Source organism: Erpetoichthys calabaricus, chromosome 6 (assembly GCF_900747795.2).
Source record: "Erpetoichthys calabaricus chromosome 6, fErpCal1.3, whole genome shotgun sequence".
In the NCBI taxonomy this organism is placed as follows: domain Eukaryota; kingdom Metazoa; phylum Chordata; class Cladistia; order Polypteriformes; family Polypteridae; genus Erpetoichthys; species Erpetoichthys calabaricus.
Window position 1 is genome coordinate 197,350,566 of NC_041399.2, and position 20,523 is coordinate 197,371,088.

Here is a 20,523-nt window from a genome sequence, read left to right on the forward strand (position 1 = left end):
CAACACTTGTTGCTGTCTAAGCCAGTGGTTTTCTGACTGGGGCTGTGGCACAAGCTAGGTTGACATTATTAAAAACAAGATCCCAATGTATATTATTACAAGAAGTGAGAGATAATATATAATAATAATAATTCTTTGCATTTATATAGCGCTTTTCTCACTACTCAGAGCACTCAGCAATTGCAGGTTAAGGGCCTTCTCAAGGACCCAACAGAGCAGAGTCCCTTTTGGCATTTACGGGATTCAAACCGGCAACCTTCTGATTGCCAGTGCAGATCTCGAGCCTCAGAGCCACCACTCCACTCCATATCTCACTTGTAGCTATGTGTAGTTTAAGACAATGTAGGGTGGGAAATAACATGGTTGTAATTACAAATATTTCCATTCCAAGAGGTGATATGTGAACAAAAAAAGGTTGGAATCTCCTGACTCAGAGATGTCACATGACATTTAATCACATATGTAATCTGCAGTAGTTAAGCATTTGCTTTGGTTAGTAGGTCTGCTATTATACAAAACCATGTAGTGTAACTACTATTAGCAGTAACAGAGATCCAAGATCATGCTGTACTTCTCAGCATGGGCTTTATATTAGTGGGTGTCATAACCAGATGGTACAACATTTTGGGGTCCTTATCTTAAAGTTTGTGAACCCGTGATTTAAGCTATTGTGTTAACAGTGGCTGAGAAATTACAAAATTTATGGTGCTGAAAACCATGAGGACTTATTGAAATCATTCATGTTAGGTAGAATGCCTAGTGCTGGGCAGTTACAGTGCGTGGCCTCAGAACCCCTGCAGATTTTATTTATTTTTTTCTCCAGCCCTCTGGATTTTTTTTTGTTTTTTCTGTCCTCCTGGCCATCAAACCTTACCCTATTCTTTGTTAGTTAGTATTGCCTAACTTTATTTTTATTTTTCAATTTTTTTTTAAACTTTTATTTCATTATCTTGTAAAGCACTTTGAGCTACATCATTTGTATGAAAATTTGCTATATAAATAAATGCTGCTGCTGTTGTGTTTGCTTTTGATTTAAAATTCTCGTAGACGGTTCAGATAATACAATTGTCAAAACATCTAAACTTAGTGTGGGCAAATTTAAATACCACCGATGTACAACATCCTTGACATATCACTTAAGAGCAAAACATGCATGATACTGATATTAAAAACTCTAATATTAAGCAGCAAAATCTGCAGAAGACTCCATGAATGTACAACTCAACTTATGTGAATGAATGAAACATAATCTAAAACATTAACTACAGCTATTTATTACAAAGTGAATCGCATCGGACTGCAGACCTCTAAAAATAATTGAAAATACAGAGATAAGAGACATTACTCAGCAATGTTTGACAGTTCTGGGCGGCACGGTGGCGCAGTGGGTTCACTTCCCGGGTCCTTCCTGTGTGGAGTTTGCATGTTCTCCCCGTGTCTGCGTGGGTTTCCTCCGGGCGCTCCGGTTTCCTCCCACAGTCCAAAGACATGCAGGTTATGTGGATTGGCGATTCTAAATTGGCCCTAGTGTGTGCTTGGTGTGTGGGTGTGTTGTGTGTGTCCTGCGGTGGGCTTGCACCCTGCCCGGGATTGGTTCCTGCTTTGTGCCCTGTGTTGGCTGTGATTGGCTCCAGCAGACCCCCGTGACCCTGCGTTCAGATTCAGCGGGTTGGATAATGGATGGATGTTTGACAGTTCTCACACATTACCGTCACATTGGACATTTGTGTCACATATCAAGGATTTATATGAAGGGCACAAGTCTTTGCAGTTTGAGCAGCTAAGAATCTGTACAGCAGCTACATGCACAGGGGACTACTGGACTTTGCTGAACTACCTTGGTTAAACACGTGATTATTCAAGTGATAGGTTGTGATTGATAACATTTCAAAATTGTAATAGTTTAACAGCCCTAGTAATTACACATTGTGATTGATTATTTCTTATATGTCTGAGAATGAAGAAAAAAATAACAGTATTCTGTTTTCATGTCAGGCTGGCTGGGCCTGCCCCACTTGTACATTTATCAACAAACCCACACGTCCAGGTTGTGAAATTTGTTGTCATGATCGACCCATCAATTATGTGGTACCAGGAGGTTATCAGCCTGATACAGAGGAGCTCTGGAGGATTCAGCAAGAAAAGGAGGCCATGCGTCAGTATCAGCAGGTAAGGGTAACATAGTGCATGCACAGACTTTCATCAGAAAACCATATAGGAACTCTTCAAAGTTTTTATCTCTATAAAGCAGATAAGGTTGACTGACTTGTTTTTAGCGTTCCTATTGTTCATTTTTACTTAAACTCAAAACAAGTCCATACATTAGTTTTTAGAAGCCCCATGTTCAATAGTAGTGAAGCGTTAATAGTATTAGGGCTACTTGACAGTTTTCAGTTGTTAATTTATGTAAAATGATGTAAAAAATAAAATAGCAAGATTGTTTTCTGCTTGGATTGAGTAATATTCTAGACTATTATGTTCAATAATTTGGTGACAGTAAAGTAATAAATTTGATACTATTTTGCATACATATATGCACATATCAACATTTGACCATTACAAAATAGCACCAATATGAAATCTCGTTATCATAAGACAATAGTTCTTGGAATACTTCACCAAAAAATATTTTTTTTTTATATTTTGTTTACCACATATATTTTGTAGTGGTGGCCGAAAAAAAAAATTAATCTCATGTTTGCACAGGAAAAGTACATAACAAATATTCTAAATGAATGGGACTCAGAGGTGGCCAATTTTGGACAATGACAATGTGTAAAAAAAAAAATGCTCACTTGTGCAACATAATCCACATTTCCATTATACATTTGTATTCTCGAAATATGCAATATAAAGGCATTTTTTTGCAAAATTTTACTAACACTTCTGGAAAACTCTGCATTTAATATAGACAGGGCAGCCCCAATACCCACAACATAGTGCTTTTGAAATAAAGACCAGATTCTTGACGCGTGCATGATGGGGGAGTGGCAGATCTTCAATTAAATTTCTTTCTCAGCCATTGCTACAAATTACAAGGAATAAGTATCATATAAAAAGATGTAATTTTTGAATGGAGTATTCCTTTGAACTTGGGCCCCTGGGCGTGTCATTCATGCTTCCATGAAGAGGCTATACTTAATAATAAATAAAACATTTCCATTTCTTTAATATCTTTACATTCATTCATTCATTCATTCTCTCATTATGGACGCAAAGTTTGAATTTGCTGAACTTGGCTTTATGAGTATATATACTATTATTGTGGTATATAATAATAATTATTTACATTTATATAGTGCTTTTCACACTACTCAAAGTGCTCTCAGTGCAGGAGTACCGGGACGTAAACCCAGGTGGTATCTGTTTGTCATTATTCACATTTAGGATGTTAGTTTTGCTATCTGTGTTTCATTGTAGCTGCAGAATCATTTTTCTTTATGTTTTGCCTTGTATTACTTGTTGAGGAAAAAGAACAGATTAAGATTTTGCTTTCAGATGAGGTCTTGTCAGTATAAATTCAATGTTAATGAGCTCAGCCCTCTTTTCATTTGCAATTTTGTGTTATTCTGTGTACAGATCCGGCATATTGTTGTGAATATTCATAAGGCTTATTCATGGGTTCATAGAATAAAAGGGAATTCTTACTGGAATCCTGAAAGTTAAAATAATACTTATGGTGCAGTGGCTCTTTTGTTTGTCTGTTCAACTCTAAGAACCATGTAAAACAGAATGAGTGCATCTTGACAATATAGTGCTGTGGTATTTAAATTATCATCAACATTTTTTTCTGCAAGAGCAAGTCATGTCTCATCAACATGATTGATTCTGAACATGTGTGAAGTATCTTAGCTTCAGTCACTCTTTCCCATTAATAATGAAGAATTTTTACAAGACATGTAGAATATTTGTTGTTGGTAGACTGCATGGGCTTATTTCTAAAACTTTCAAATTAAAACCACAAGAGTGTTCACCTAACAATAAGCAGTAACAATACTCCCTGATTATCATAGATTATTTCACACACTGCTTGAAATGTCATAAAAGGTATAAGAAAAAAAAACATAATTAGCTACACATTGCATTACTGGTGTAACTGACTATAGTGCCCCTACATGGGAGGGAAAATCATGCCATGTCACTGTGTCTTCACAAAGTAGAATGGTCCTTCTGTCAAATAACCAAATGGATTGAATGGGAGCAGCACATAGTGGCACAGCCATATCAGCAAACATTAGAGCCCCTGTTGAACGAGAAGTGTCCCTGTATACGTTATGGAGTCATATTCTTGAAGATGCCTTGTGTTCCTCTAGCATGGCTGTCACTCATTATCGCCACCATGCATGTCTGCAGAAGTGCTTCAATTATTCTGATTGGATGGTGAATTGGTGGTCTGTCATCTTCAGAGGAGAAAGCAGATTCTACCTGGAGATGACTCGTGATGAATCTCAACCAATTGTGCAAAAGGGCATGGATTCATGTTCCACAGAAGGACATTTATCATATGTATGATTGTTTGCATGCCAGAGTGAAAGTCTGTATTGCAGCGTGGGGAGGATACACCTGATCTTGATGTGAGTATGCTGTAATATTTGAGTTTATGTACCATATAAACCAGATTGTGACACCTTCAGTGCGTGATCATGTTTTTAAGGCACTCAGATGATTCACCTACCTGAACTTTATAACATTCATTATTTTATTGTAAGTGGTATACATTTGCTTTCATTGAGCTATGCAAATTCCTCATGCAGTATAGCAGTATCACAGAAGGCTGTGTAACATTTACGTTTATTTACAAACTGGAGATGTAAAACTTATCCCTCTTTTGAGCCCATTGCTATGCTTACTGACTCTATTCCACCACTACCTACAAAACAGATGTACTGAATATCAGGTGTCTGTAGGATCACTTAATAAAGTCAGCTATCAGGTTACCATGAGGTAGAGAGCAAAAAAGGTCTGAAGGAGAAAGCTTTGCTTTTGGTTATTTAGTGCAAACGCAATCCAGTGTAGCTGTGCATCTGCAAGAGTTTTGTTGCATCAATAAAACAGTGACTGCAGAATATAGTTCTGTTATAACAAATTAATATTTAAATCTCCTAACTGCATTTGATAATTAGTCCTAATCCTGGTAACGGTGCTATTAAATTCCAGTATCATTGTGATATGGAGACCTACAGGCCGTCTCTGGATGCTGCTAAAACTCTTCTCTTCTTTCTTTTGATTGATTAATTGATTCATTTATTTTTTTATTCTTGAATTGTCAGGAAAAAGCAAGAAGAGAAGACGTTTTAGGGGTCCTGCCAGAGCAAAACTTGCTTAACCTGAATTTGGAAGCATCTGAAGACTTCATACATGTATCTCAGGAGCAGTACTGAAGAATTAATTGGGAAAGCACCCTTACACCTTACAACAGATTCTGCCATTGCCCTACTTCAGCCTGTCGAGTGTAACCATTCAGACTGATTTTATTTTTGGCAAGGTTCTCATTACCCTTAATTGGATGGAAGATTCTATTCTGTTCCTTTTGTGCTGATACAATCTTCTCAAAAAAGTAAATGCAATGATATATTTCCTTGCTGCTGCAAAGAATGTTGATCAGCTGTGGAGAATGGATTCTTTTGATTATCCATGTCAGGATCAAATCTTTGGGTTGCCAACCTTGTGGTCTCTGTATTTTATTGTTGAATTTTCTATATATCCTGAATATCTGTGAAACATTTTCATGTGAATCAAAGCAAGACGAAATTCTTTGAAAACCAATGAAGGAAAGTAATATGAAGATCATTGCCATTCATCATAAAAGTCTTCTTCATGCAACAACACATCCAGTTTTTTTTTCTCTCTCTCTCCCCATATCACAAAACTCTGAAGTATACCTTTTAACACCAGCTTCCTTCCTTCCTTTGTGTTACAGCAAGTTTTGTAAACCCAACAGGCCTGGGTGTACATATTTAGAATGTTGGAAAATTATTTAGCTGCTATGTTTAATATGTTTTCTGACTTTAAGTAACTTGTTAATAGTAAATGGTTAGACATTACAGCTGCTGATTTAGCAGAGTAAAACTCACTGGGTTAAACAAATTATTGAATTGGCCATTGAAAAATCTGTTTAAAATGTGTGAGCACACATATACAGCGAGACCGAAATATATGTGTATATAATATAGGTGTGCTTGTCTTTTGAAACAACCAGAACACATTTGGGAAATCTTAGAAATACATTTTTTATATGTTGGTTATTTGAAAAATTGCATAACGTATGACAACACAGTATGTTAAAGATTAGAATGCTGACTAAATGTTGTAGTTTAAACTCTTATCCTGTAGGGATTAAAACCAGCTTTAAACAGCTGAGTGCACTTTATTACAAAAGAAAAAGTCTAATTATGCATTTTATTACAGTAAAGAAACCGTGAAGCCTTACTTTTTCACAAAGATTGTTGTTGTGATATTTGCGGTTATATGTTACACTTTTGGAGTGGCAGAACTACTTTCTATCAGTGCAGCTATGGCAGATAGAGATGTGCTCACTCCAGAGCCAAGAGCAATGAATGATATCAATGAAAGATAACAAACATGTTGAAACCTCTCACATATCAAAGCAGTAGGGTTCAGCCTCAGTAAATTTATTGCAACCTTCGCAGTTGATTTTACAGAAAGCGATCTTGTGTACATGCAAACCATGTAGTATTGCTAAATTAATTTATTATTTTTCTGTTTATTTAGCACAGACAGGGCAATTACTTCTTATCCAGAAAATAATTTTCAAAAAGCAATGTTGCATATCTTAAAAGGCATTTGAGACACATAGAAATGGAGTTGTCATTTCAGTACACGTTATCCAGCGTTGTTAAATAAGCATGTTACGTTTTAATGATTTTGAGACATGCTATATGCCTTAAGCCAGGGGTGTCGAACTCTGGGCCTGGAGGGCCGCAGTGGCTACAGGTTTTCATTCTAACCCTTTTCCTAATCAGTGACCAGTTTTCACTGCTAATTAACTCCTTTTCCTTTCATTTCAATAGCCCTGTTTTTAAGGATTCAGTCCTCTGAATTGATTTGTTTCTTCATTAAATGGCAGCCAAACAGAAATGAGACGTGAATCGAGCCAACAGATGACCAGCTAAATTGGGATTTCAAACTCCAACCAATTTCACTCCAAACAGTCTCTTAATGAGAAGCTGATTCTTGCTGTTAGTTAAGCCTGTTGTTTAATTCAATGGCTTGTTCCTGCTCTCATTCTGCCACAGCAGACATTTCCAGATCTGTTGATTTTTTGTTTTTTTCTAAGAACATCAACAAAATATTTCGATGACCTGAGAGATCAGCCTTACTGAGACCTTTACCTTTATTTATTTTCAGATATTATGTGATGGGCACAGGTGAGCTGGTCATATGGTGGCTTGTTTGATGTCTCATTATTGTTTGGCTACTAATTAAGGAAAAAGACAATTAAGGGGCCTGAGTCAAGTTAATTAAAACTAAAGCAAAAGAAGTTAATTAGCAATAAAAACGGCTCACTAATGAAGAAGATGGTTAGAATGAAAACCTGCAGCCACTGCGGCCCTCGAGGACCGGAGTTCGACACCTGTGCCTTAAGCCAACGTCACATTATGCAACTTCTAGTTGGAAGTCTTGCTGGTTGCAGTTGCTGATCTCGTTGCTGGACCAATATTAGTTCACACAACTGAAAATTGCTGGGTGTTTCAAGTTTAGTGACTGCTTGATGACTTTTAGCACAGTTTTTCTTGATTGTGCGATGACCTAGCTTATACTTCTTTCAAGTGCTGTCAAACAAATGGTAAATATGAGTTTCAGAATCAGAAATTCCAAGTGAATGCCTTACGAACTTGTAAGTCAAAAAGTACAGAGAAAACAAAGCTACCCAAATTCTCTGTGTTATGATAAAATGCTAAATTTCCACCTTTTAATTTCATAAAATAAAAAATGTAACCTGGCAAGGCAGATGTACCATTTTTTGGTCAAAATGCATTTGGATTGAAATGATACACATTTAATATATTTGGTTTGCTCTTTATTTTCACAAATCAACAGCAATGTCACGCTTCTCCAAAATGCCGGACTAGAAACTCATAATGAATGTGAAATAGAATGTGAAATCCCAAGTTGAAGCTCCAAAAACTCTAAAAGAATATGAACATGCAGTTATCCCACAGCAGTTAACCATTTTCACTTAATCTTTAATAATGAACATGTGATGTGCACGTTTTGTATGCTAGTAACTGTCCAGTGCTTGTTTTTGGTTGTTTTTTTTAAGACAGTGTTATCTATTGTTACATCCTTAACTGAGGAATAAGTAAAAGATTCATGGTTTCTTTTAATGAAATAATATTTTTTCACTATTATTGTGTTCAAGCGAGTTTACATTAACCTTTGTAAGTGTTGGTTCACATGTGTTCAGAACTACTAGATTTTGGTTATTTACTTTTTCAGAAACTGTATATTCTGGCAACTGTCATATTAACACTGTGCAATGCTAATCCATTTGAAAGAGTCATTAACAACAACTGTTATTTATTTTGTGTTTTTGGAAACTTTAATATGTCCCAAATGCATTCTGGGTGTTTCATAATTTTGAAGTGTTAATATTTGTATTCTCTTTTATATTTTCTTAAGTGTGCATGTAGATTCTTTGCACAATTTCTTCTTCACCTAACCTGTTGTCTCCTAGTCACACACACAACTGAAATTATTCATTTATCCTGTCAGTTTATCTGCATTGAAAATTTGCATCTTTGTTTCCGTTTATTTGGCCAGACGACAGTCTTGTGTTCCCTCCTGACTGATGTGTAATAAACTAATGCAAAAATTGGGGGAAAAAACACAATAGAACTTAATATGAACATTTAAAAATAATTGCAATCAGTCCTTTCTCATAGACACAGACTGCCTTCTGTACCTTGTCAAAAAAGTGTCTGAATTTGTCAGGTCTCCAACTCTGCTCACTAGTAGATTCTAATTGTTTTAATGGCATTTAGCATACAGAATAGTTGTGTTAAACAAAGTACTTTTTTATTTTTATATCCTCAATTCATCCATTTTGAAATGTTTATTCCAGTTCACAGTTCACAGTGGGTCAAAGTTTATCATGGCAGCATTGGATGTAAGCCAGTCACAAACCATGGACTTGGCACATATCTGTCGCAGGCGACATTCACTAATTACAGGTCTGATTATTCATAATTCACTTGGGTGGAAATAGAAAGGAATTAGAGAGAAGGAGACAGAGACATCCGGAGAACATGCAAACTGTACACAGTATAAATTGCGTCGAGAAAAAAAAAAATCAAAGTGTTGGGGTTTGTGGTGGAACCTCATTCACTTGTTTGTTGGGTAAAGCTAAATACAGCAATCATATGTTCAAAATAATGGCAGAGAGTTGATCATGCACGTTGATCTGTCACCTTCAGGGGCAGGTTTGAGAATGAACCCCTGACTTCCTTTTTGAGCAAAGTTCATCTTGGGGAGTAGGGAATAAACTAAATTAATAATTTTAATTTAGTGCATATGCAAGTAATTTTTAATTATACAGTGGGGCAAAAAAGTATTTAGTCAGCCACCAATTGTGCAAGTTCTCCCACTTAAAAAGATGAGAGAGGCCTGTAATTTTCATCATAGGTATACCTCAACTATGAGAGACAAAATGAGAAAAAAAAATCCAGAAAATCACATTGTCTGATTTTTGAAGAATTTATTTGCAAATTATGGTGGAAAAAAAGTATTTGGTCAATAACAATAGTTCATCTCAATACTTTGTTATATACGCTTTGTTTGCAATGACAGAGGTCAAACGTTTTCTGTAAGTCTTCACAAGGTTTTCACACACTGTTGCTGGTATTTTGGCCCATTCCTCCATGCAGATCTCCTCTAGAGCAGTGATGTTTTGGGGCTGTCGCTGGGCAACATGGACTTTCAACTCCCTCCAAAGATTTTCTATGGGGTTGAGATCTGGAGACTGGCTAGGCCACTCCAGGACCTTGAAATGCTTTTTACGAAGCCACTCCTTCGTTACCCGGGCGGTGTGTTTGGGATCATTGTCATGCTGAAAGACCCAGCCACGTTTCATCTTCAGTGCCCTTGCTAATGGAAGGAGGTTTTCACTCAAAATCTGATGATACATGGCCCCTTTCATTCTTTCCTTTACACGGATCAGTTGTCCTGGTCCCTTTGCAGAAAAACAGCCCCAAAGCATGATGTTTCCACCCCCATGCTTTACATTAGGTATGGTGTTCTTTGGATGCAACTCACGACGAGTAGAGTTTTTACCAAAAAGTTCTATTTTGGTTTCATCTGACCATATGACATTCTCCCAATCCTCTTCTGGATCATCCAAATGCTCTCTAGCAAACTTCAGACGGGCCTGCACATGTACTGGCTTAAGCAGGGGGACATGTCTGGCACTGCAGGATTTGAGTCCCTGGCGGCGTAGTGTGTTACTGATGGTAGCCTTTGTTACTTTGGTCCCAGCTCTCTGCAGGTCATTCACTAGGTCCCCCTGTGTGGTTCTGGGATTTTTGCTCACCGTTCTTGTGATCATTTTGACCCCACGGGGTGAGATCTTGCGTGGAGCCCCAGATCGAGGGAGATTATTAGTGGTCTTGTATGTCTTCCATTTTCTAATAATTGCTCCCACAGTTGATTTCTTCACACCAAGCTGCTTATCTATTGCAGATTCAGTCTTCCCAGCCTGGTGCAGGTGTACAATTTTGTTTCTGGTGTCCTTTGACAGCTCTTTGGCCTTGGCCATAGTGGAGTTTGGAGTGTGACTGTTTGAGGTTGTGGACAGGTGTCTTTTATATTGGTAACGAGTTCAAACAGGTGCCATTAATACAGGTAACGAGTGGAGGACAGAGGAGCCTCTTACAGAAGAAGTTACAGGTCTGTGAGAGCCAGAAATCTTGTTTGTTTGTAGGTGACCAAATACTTATTTTCCACCATAATTTGCAAATAAATTCTTTAAAAATCAGACAATGTGATTTTCTGGATTTTTTTTCTCATTTTGTCTCTCATAGTTGAGGTATACCTATGATGAAAATTACAGGCCTCTCTCATCTTTTTAAGTGGGAGAACTTGTACAATTGGTGGCTGACTAAATACTTTTTTGCCCCACTATACAAATAATATTTTTATATAATTTAAATTAGTAGGACTCAAGTGCTTGCAGAACATAAGCACACTGTGTGAGTGGACTGAAGATAGTGGTAGTGTACATGTATGGGTACATGGCTATTTTATGTATAAACATGTTTATTTCTCAAACTGAACATTGGTTTTCTTTTAGTAAGTAAGACTTTCAGTAATCACTAGAGGAGAGTAACTCTTAGAGTAAACTCAAACACAAGCAAAATTAAAAAAAAAAAAACTGTTAACAAAGGAATCCTTTTCTATCCATCCATCCATTTTCCGAACAGGTTTATGGGGAATCTGTTTCCAACTGTCAAAAATCAAGGCTTCATTTCATCCAAACCTCATAAACTTCTCCTGTTTTTGTGTTGTCTTTTCTGTGTGTCTTTTCTCTATCCAACCTCTTTCTCTAATAGTAATAAGCCATTAGCATGTGCCTCCCAGCTACAAGCCCAATGTAAGCCATAACACACATGTGCACTAATATCTAAACTGGAATTTGCTTTCAGTTTGCACCACATATTATTTATTTCTAGTCTTAAATTGTCCTCTTTTTGTTTTGTTGTGGAAAGTTGATGAGGTCGCAGTGTATTTCTTTTATGCATGTAGATTCAGTCATCTGATTTTTGGGTTTAGTTTTTGAAATGCTGGAATATTTCCGAGAACTGTATAGGTAATGGAAATGTTAAGGTGTGAGGGCTCATTAAGACCAAAAAGAAATCATCTGGAATCCCTACAATCATGTGCCAGAATTTCAATAAACATTTTGTTTGTAAAAGTATGTAGTGTTTTAACATTGTTTTGAACCAATGAGAATACACTGTATGAAGGAGGTTGACATTCGTAATCCATTTCAGGACCGGTGTAGTCAGCAGTGCCTATCTGGGAAACAGTGGGTGCAGGGCAGAAAATGATCTCAGGACAGGGTAGGGTGTATGATCACACACACTAGCAGTCACACTCAGCCAGTTTGGAATTGCCAAACATCCTAACATTCATGTCTTTAAGGATTGTGGCGGAAACACACACAGAGACATAGGGAGAATTTGCACATACCTTAAAGACAATAAGCAGGTTGCTGGATCTGTGAAGCAGCTGCTCTGGGCACTGCGTCTGTGCCATCAGTGAAGGGAATTGATTCTTTTTTATTTTGCTGTTTTTGCTTTTTAAGGCCATTCTCTCAACATGGTAGGCACATTCTTTACTATATGTACTGTACATTTCCCTGCAAATGTATTTCTGCTACTCAAAAACATTTTTTGTGTTATTTTGCAAAAAAATTGTGTTATTTCACATTAAGTATTGCACTGTTTTGTGAAGATATTACTTGCTATAGTCCGTAACACCATGCATGCACATGCTCCGGTCAACTGACTGCTATTGACGTTGAGGTTAAGGATGCACATAGCATACAATCTAGTGACAAGAGCTGAACAGAATTCCTAGGCATATACTGTACATTTAATCTTCTGTTTGTTGAGTAGTAAGTGTAAGTTGCTCACTATAGTGTCACAGAGAGCCAGTGATTATCGCAGCAGCACTGGGTGTAAGGCAATCCTTTGCAGGGCTAAGTCTCACAGCTATCAGAAAATAATGTGTTGCTTTCAATCCAGCAACAAAAACCTATTAAAGTATCTGTTTAGTTCTTTTCCAGTTATATATATATATATATATATATATATATATATATATATATATATATATATATATATATATACTGTATATATTAGGGGTGGGCGGTATGACCAAAATTCTATATCACGGTATTTTTCTAAATTATCCCGGTTTCACGGTATTGGACATTATTTTTTTCCCCATGCATGAGTGAATGTTAACCACATTTTCCACTGCAATTACTGCAGTAGACTGGCTAAGAATAACCTATTCTACTGTTATGAGAATTGTACATTGTACAAAAAAACATTTTAATGTGCACACAAGTATTAATACAGGTTTGCATGGCCCCATAAAGTGATAGTTTTCAAGGGGGTGACACTAATGAAGAGAAGGAATCACACTGCATGACAGTTGCAGTCAAAATATAGAACATTTTTATTGAACAAATTTTGCAAAAGCTTAAACTATGATTTTGACAACATATTTTCAACCATCCAAAGAGGCATTTAGACTTAGTAAAATATCCAGAGGTGCTTGTCAAAAGTTGTATTGCACTGAACATGTCTTAGAAAAGTAATAAATAGTAAATATTTTTTGTAAACCAACTACACTTTGTTAATGTTAACCATCTCTGTCCACTGACACGTTAAAGTGACTTTTTCAACAACTTTACCATCAATAAACTGCATAATATTTAAACTAATAAATAATAGCAAAATAAATAATAGTATTATTACTGATAGCTGCACTATTACTTCAAGACTTCAAGCCTAGGTGCATTACACAGTATTCACCAAATTAAATATAAAATAAAACAAGTGCAACTTTGTGATGACATCCTTACCAACTGTACCATCATTTAGGCAAACTGCATTAATATGGACCTTGCTTCAAGCTAAGCTATATACATAAATAAAATAACTGCAACTTGCATTTACTGAATAATGCTATTTGTTGTATAGCCGTATGGAAGTGCATTAGGGCCACGGCTCGTATATCAAGAATAAAGTCGACATGCTGACTTTATTCTCGACATTTCCACTTTAATTTTGACGCTTATGTCAAGATTAAAGTCGACATTTCCACTTTATTTTCATAGTTTACTTCATAATTAAAGTAGAATGTCATAAACTAAACTTCATCCTAAAATCAATGTTTAATTTACTTGATTTTCTCAAACCCCGTCATAAGTTAATGTAGCACATTAAATGCTTTGTGTTGTGTTTCCCGACCCAGTTGTTAATCACTATGCTTCTTAAACTGACTTCCTCCGCACTATGAGGAGGCAGCAATCACTGCACAGAATCCATTCATTTCATGGTATTCCTGCTCTCTAAAAATTTAGAATGCTAAGATAAATACTTGATATCATTTTCATGATGAAATGCATTAAAGCAGGTATTAAACAAGCAAGGTAGTGAGGCGGTAGTGCTGCTCCCTGGCAGTAAGGGGTCCCCAGGTGTACGTTCAGTGTAGAGACCTTTATGGCAGGTGTGACGAGGCTCTAAAAAACTGGATGTATGAATGGGTATCGCACAGGTTTAACTTAAATATTCTGTAAATGTTGGGTTTGTGATCTGGTGGTCGGAGACACGAACACAGAATTCAATGCATGTTCTTCTGAGCGGACTTTCTTTATTGCACGCGTGCTGTCTGCCTGACGTACCAAAACCCCAGTTCCTATCCTTCCTTTTACTTTCTCCACATAACCAATCACCACACGATAAATGTCTTTGTGAAATTGAAACTAGTTATAAACTTAGCCCACGGAGTGTTAAGAACTTTAAAAATATCTTCGCTATACATGTTTAATTATGCCATCTATTCAGGGTTGCGCCCATCCCAGCAAACATTTTGTGCAAGGCAGGAGAAAATCCTGAACGAGTCGCCAGCTCATCGCAGGATGAATACGAGCAACACATACACTAACAGGGTCAATATAGCATAACAAAATCCCACATCCTACATGACTTTGAAAGGAAACTGAAGCACGCCGAGTAAGCCCACCAGAAACAAACACAAATTCAAAGCAGGGAACACCCAGGACCCCTTTGCTGCGAGGCAGCAGTGTAACCTCCATGATTAATACATGCTTTAATGCATTTCATCATGAAAATAATATCAAGTATTTATCTTAGCATTCTAAATGTTCTGAGAGCAGGAATATCATGAAGTGAATGTATTCTGTGCGGCGATCGCTGCGGGTGCCTCCTCAGTACAAGAGGAAGTCAGTTTAAGAAGCACGTACTCGATTTAACATGGCTCGGGGAATACTTAACACAAGGCATTTAATGTGCTATATAACTTATGACAGGATTTGAGAAAATCTAGTAAATTAAATATTCATTTTACGATGTTCTACTTTAATGGCAAATTACGAGAATAAAGTCAACATGTCGTCACACTATTACACAGTACCCAGGTACATTACACAGTATTGAAAACAAATAAAACAAGTACAACTTGGCTTGCAGTATTATCCAGTAGTATAGAAACAGTATTTACACATTTGAACATAATGGTCCATATCTGACCTTTTAAAACCAAAGCATCTCCAGATAACAGACGCGACTCCTTTTTTTCGGCAAAAGTTATTCTGTGTCATCATGTTCAACTTTATCGTCTGCTACAGTTTCAGTTTCGGAATGTTCTCTGTCCATTTTCAGAGTGCAATACCTACACTGCCACTAGCTATTTAGCGGTGTAGCACTGAAAAAGATCCCACGTGTAATACCGCTGTGATTAGCGGTGTAGCAGTGAAAAAGGTCCCCACGTGAACAGTTTCCCGCTGCGTCACGTTTCTTTGTTAAAGTGACATACAAATCAGTTCATATTGTCATTGTGTTAATGTGGCAGGCTATACCTTGCCAATTTCTTTGTTATTTTTGCATCTGCTGTGCAAAATGTCTTTAAGTGTCAACCTTGCCTTTGATATTTTATTGTATTGTAATAGGACTGTAGTTACAAAGTTTTCGTAAGAAGATCTTGCATTACTTGATTTTTCAGGATGGTATCCAAAATATATACCCATCCCCAAGTAATACTAAGAAACATTTTGTAATTTGTGACTTCAAGTAGAAAGATGTGTACATACATGTACAGTATGTGCAAATATATGTATGCATTATATGTGTATAACATTCGCTGACCAGTTTGTTCCAGTTCACTGGACTTGCTTGTTTCTTTCTACATGTAGATACACACATTAAGGTCACTAAAAAATTTTAGACACTGAAAGTGGTTTGCAACTTCTGTTTATCACTTTTCTTAACTGTTCATTTAAGGCACAAAGGAAGTTGCAGCCTTCCACGTTTAAAGTGCAGAAAAATAATCTAAAAAGGCAGGTTTGGGACCAGAAATAATTCTGGACAGGTGGCGAATTTTCACCCCACACGTTGGGCCATTTGCTGTTTGGGGAAACAAGGAAACACAAATAAATCTGTCAATTTATAAACAGATGTCCAGAACACAGATATCTGCATTCATTGAGTTCTGTCCCAATTCATTTTCTCAGTCATGACTGAAATCTCAACAAAATAGCCACTTGAATATGAGTCAGTCATAAATTCCTGTTAGAAGTTTAACACCATTAAAATTATAATCTTCTGGTAAATGGGGAATAAATGCCATGCATTGTTGCTACTAATTATAAAAACGTTGTCTCCCTTGGTCACCTATGTGCCTCCTTGTAAAATATGAAATACTGTAACATTTTGAAATAGTGCACTTTAATAAAATGAAAATAGGTCTTTAAAAATGTTGCGATGTTTGAGTGACATTAATGAGCGACATTAATATTTACTTTTTTGCAACCTTTTTTAGTCAATTTTCAGTGTTTTCTGACGAATTATTAAAGGCTAAACAGGCTCAGTATGAGAGTGTGTGAAAGACTGGCACTTCATTATGGGCTAGTTACTGAACTGTAAATTATTTTTTGTTGGAATGGCTGATCTGAGCATTTTAAGATTAAACATGAGGATATTTATTTCACATTTTGCTAGCAGTTTATACCTGTTTGTTCATTCAAGTTTTAATTAACTGCCTAGAGTATGCATTAGCAAATTGCATTCTGTTAACTAAAATGGCTTTTAAAAGTCTAATAGCAGCTCCAGCTATTGCTGCAGTTTTATTATCTTCACTTTCTGCACACTGTGTTGTGATTTTAAATGGATAAATTTGCCATTTTTGCCCATTAAGCTCTACTCCGTAAACTACAGTGACAAAGTGAAAACATGTTTAGAAAATTTAAATATTCAGACCTCTCAGTACTTTGTACAAGCCCCTTTGGCAGCAGTTACAGCTTTAAGTCCTGGTAGGTAAGGCTCTGCAAGATTTGCATGACTGGATTTGGGCAATTTATCCCATTCTTCCTGGCAGATCCTCCCATGCTCTGTTAGATTTGATTAGAAATGTCTGTAAATTGCCATCTTCAGGTCTCTCCACAGATGTTTTATGGGGTTTAAGTCTGGCCATTGGCTGGGCTACTCAAAGACAGTCAGAGACTTGTCCTGAAAGCCACTCCGACATTGTCTTGGCTGTGTACTTCAGGTAATTGTCGTGCTCGAAGGTGAGCCATCACACTAGTCTGAGGTGACGGGCATTCAGGAACAGGTTTTCTGCAAGGTCCTCTCTGTATTTGGCTGCATTCATTATTCCCTCAATTCTAACCTGTCACCCTGTCCTTGACGAGGAGGACCATAGCATGGTGCTGCCAGCACCATCATGCTTCACCTTAAGGGTGGTATTAGGCAGGCTGAAGGCAGTGTCTGGTCTTCGCCAGAAATAGTGCTTGGAGTTTTGCACTAAGAGTTCAATTTTTGTCTCATGACACCAGAAAATCTTTTTCCTCATGCTCTCAGAGTCCTTTAAACTATCATATGCCTTTTATTCAGGGGTGGTTTCCATCTAGTCATATTCCCACAAACTCCAGGTTCTCCAATCTCCGCATAGGACTTCTGAAGCTTTATCAGTGACCATTATGTTCTTGGTCACCTCCCTGACCAAGGCATGTCTTGCCTGGTTATTCAGTTTGGCTAGACAGCAAAATTTAAGAAAACTCTTGGAGGATAAAAATTTCTTCCATGTTGCGATTATTGAGACCACTGTGCTCCTTTGAACATTCATAACTTTAGAAACAGTTTTTATCCCCTTTCCCTGATTTATGCCTCACCACATTTTAATTATGGAGGTATACAGAGAGTTCCTTGGACTTCAAAGCTTGGTTTTGGACCTGACATACAGTGAGAATTGTGGGTTCTTATATACACAGTTATGTGCCTTTCTAAGTGATGTCCAATCAATTACTTTTGCCACAGGTGGATTCCAATCAAGTTCTAGACACGTCTCAAGGAAAGTTAAAGCTAATTGGATGCACCTGAGCAGAATTTGGGGCGCCACAGCATAGGGTCTAAATACTTACTGCATAATAATTAAGGATTTTAGTTTTTAATTTTTAACAAATTTGCAAACCCTTTCTGAAAACATGCTTTCATTTTGTCATTATGGGTTATTTAGTGAAGTTTGATGGGCAAAAATAGCAAATTTATCTATTTCAAATTAAATCTACAACACAATACATGTGTGGAATGTAAAGGGTTCTGAATACTTTCTGAATCCACTGTATATTGGCATGAGCATTAAAAACATTTGACACGTGAGCCACTCATTTCAATTCAAGTTAAAGTGAATAATAATAATAGCACAACAGATTATGCAACGGTGAAGGAGCTATGTTATAAACAATATTATAATTGTAGAGTAAACATACATTTCCAAATGGTCACCAGCAACACAAAGGAACCAGCCTCGTAACACTATTGATCATATTATTTTCATTAAAAAAAAAAAAAAAACCTCCAAAAATATTTTGATTTGATATCAGGCAAACAATAATGAAATGCTAATTTGGCTCACTTTGCATCGCATTATTGTTTGGTTGCTGGTTTCAGTAGAAAAATAAAGAATGACTCTGAATCTTGAAAAGTAAATTCAATTTAGGACAAAAGATACATGTTCTATTTGCAGCAGTAATTTGTTACTAATAAATAAAATAAACATGCAGCCACTGCAGCCGTCCTGGTCCAGAGTTTGACACCCCTGGTATATACACTTTTGCTGTTAAAAATGAACAAATAAAATAAAGCTACACTAACCACCCCTCCACCAATTCAAATGGGATGTAATTATATATCTGCTTCTCAGTCTTTGAATTAGTGAAGAGACAAAACAAAGCTTTTAAATAAAAGATCACTACCAAAAAGTAGAAGAGGTAGTGATGTCCAAAATGAACCCATACTTGCCTGGCTGCCAGAAATAAAATGATTAAAGTATTGATCCATACCACCATTCTTAGTAATGACACCAAACATTATTTGGTCTTTAATTCAATGAACATTTACTGAAATATTGGAAGCAGCGTAGTAAGACTAGCTTAGTTTAAAATTCCTGCTGTAAAGGAATGGAAAGGCTATCATGCATTCATCTTTGGTGCTTCTTTACATGTGTTTTGACCTAAATAAATTAAACAAGATGTTACTTGGGCCTAAATAAATTAAACAAGATATGCATTCACTTTCATTTTAGCATTGATTTGGCACATTTTGTGTGTGTTTTAATGTTTTAACAGCACTGTGAACAAGTGAGGTTGAGGCCACTGTAGTAAGATTTACTCAGTGCGTGTTGATTTTATAATTCAACCAGCTATGCTGAAATTTGACACACTACTAAAACTAGTTGAGACTGCTTTTTTATATGTTGGAACAGGCAAGGGAAAGAAGTTGTCTGCCATTTTCCCAAAAAGCAAGTCAGCTATCCTCCACATAGTTCTTGAGGGGTAAATGCATTCCAGAAACATTGTCTATTTGCATTCCAGAAACATTGCGTACTATTTTGAACAATTTCTTTATTTTAATGCTTTTAGTCAAACGGCAAACTGCATCCATCTGACCCAAATGAGAATTTTTTTTATTTTTATCTTTTAAAACTTGATCCTGCCCATTGGATCTACCCACACATCACTAAGAAGCAACAATATGTGGCAATCTAGGTGGGAGGGATAGATAATGTAGAATAAGCTAAGTTATTACAGGAGAAACCTGGGCAAGTTTGTATTCAATGAAATTTAATGTAAGTAAAGGTAAAATATTTGCATGTGGGAAGTAAAAATGTTAAGTCTAAACACACATTGGATGGTCTGAAACTTGAAAGTACACCATACACTCTTAAAAATAATGATTCTCTTGTGGCACTATATGATTCTTTAGTGGGTTCGGTTCCTCATTAAACTTTGCTTGCAAAGAACCATTTAATTTTGAGAAGTTCTTTGCATATGAAGTTGGTTCTGTAATGCTTTGAAAAAGTTCCTAATGAATAGAAGAAAAAAACAAAATCTTTAATGTTGTCAGGTTATCTAGCAGGACACTAACATATTAAGAAAATCTGGACTTAACTGTGTTACTGTGAGCCCTTTTAAAACCATGACCCACTGGTATTTCCCAAATATGTTACCATCTGTTCTTGGTATTCAAATTTACTCTTATCGAGCCTTTTATGGATCTAAATAAATCAAGGATCTTTTTGAAACCCTCATGTGGAATCAAAAATGGTTCCTCTATGGCATCACTCTGAAGAACTGCTCTGGCGCATTTATTTTCAAAGGTGTATAAGAAGAACCCCTGAGACATATTGGACTCATCACAATGTATGTCCAGACAGTGAACAGAAGCGATCAAGAAGGTTAACAGGATGTTAGGATTT

The 20,523-nt window shown here is 36.7% G+C and overlaps 1 protein-coding gene across 1 annotated transcript in view; it reads left to right on the plus strand.

The window, feature by feature from the left end:
• shrprbck1r (sharpin and rbck1 related) overlaps positions 1 to 20,523 on the plus strand; it is a 55,535-nt gene that overhangs the window by 20,994 nt on the left and 14,018 nt on the right. Inside the window, exon 9 of the mRNA XM_028804278.2 lies at positions 1,996 to 2,169. Within this exon, the coding sequence (XP_028660111.1) occupies positions 1,996 to 2,169 (174 nt within the window). The remainder of the gene's footprint in view (positions 1 to 1,995; positions 2,170 to 20,523) is intronic.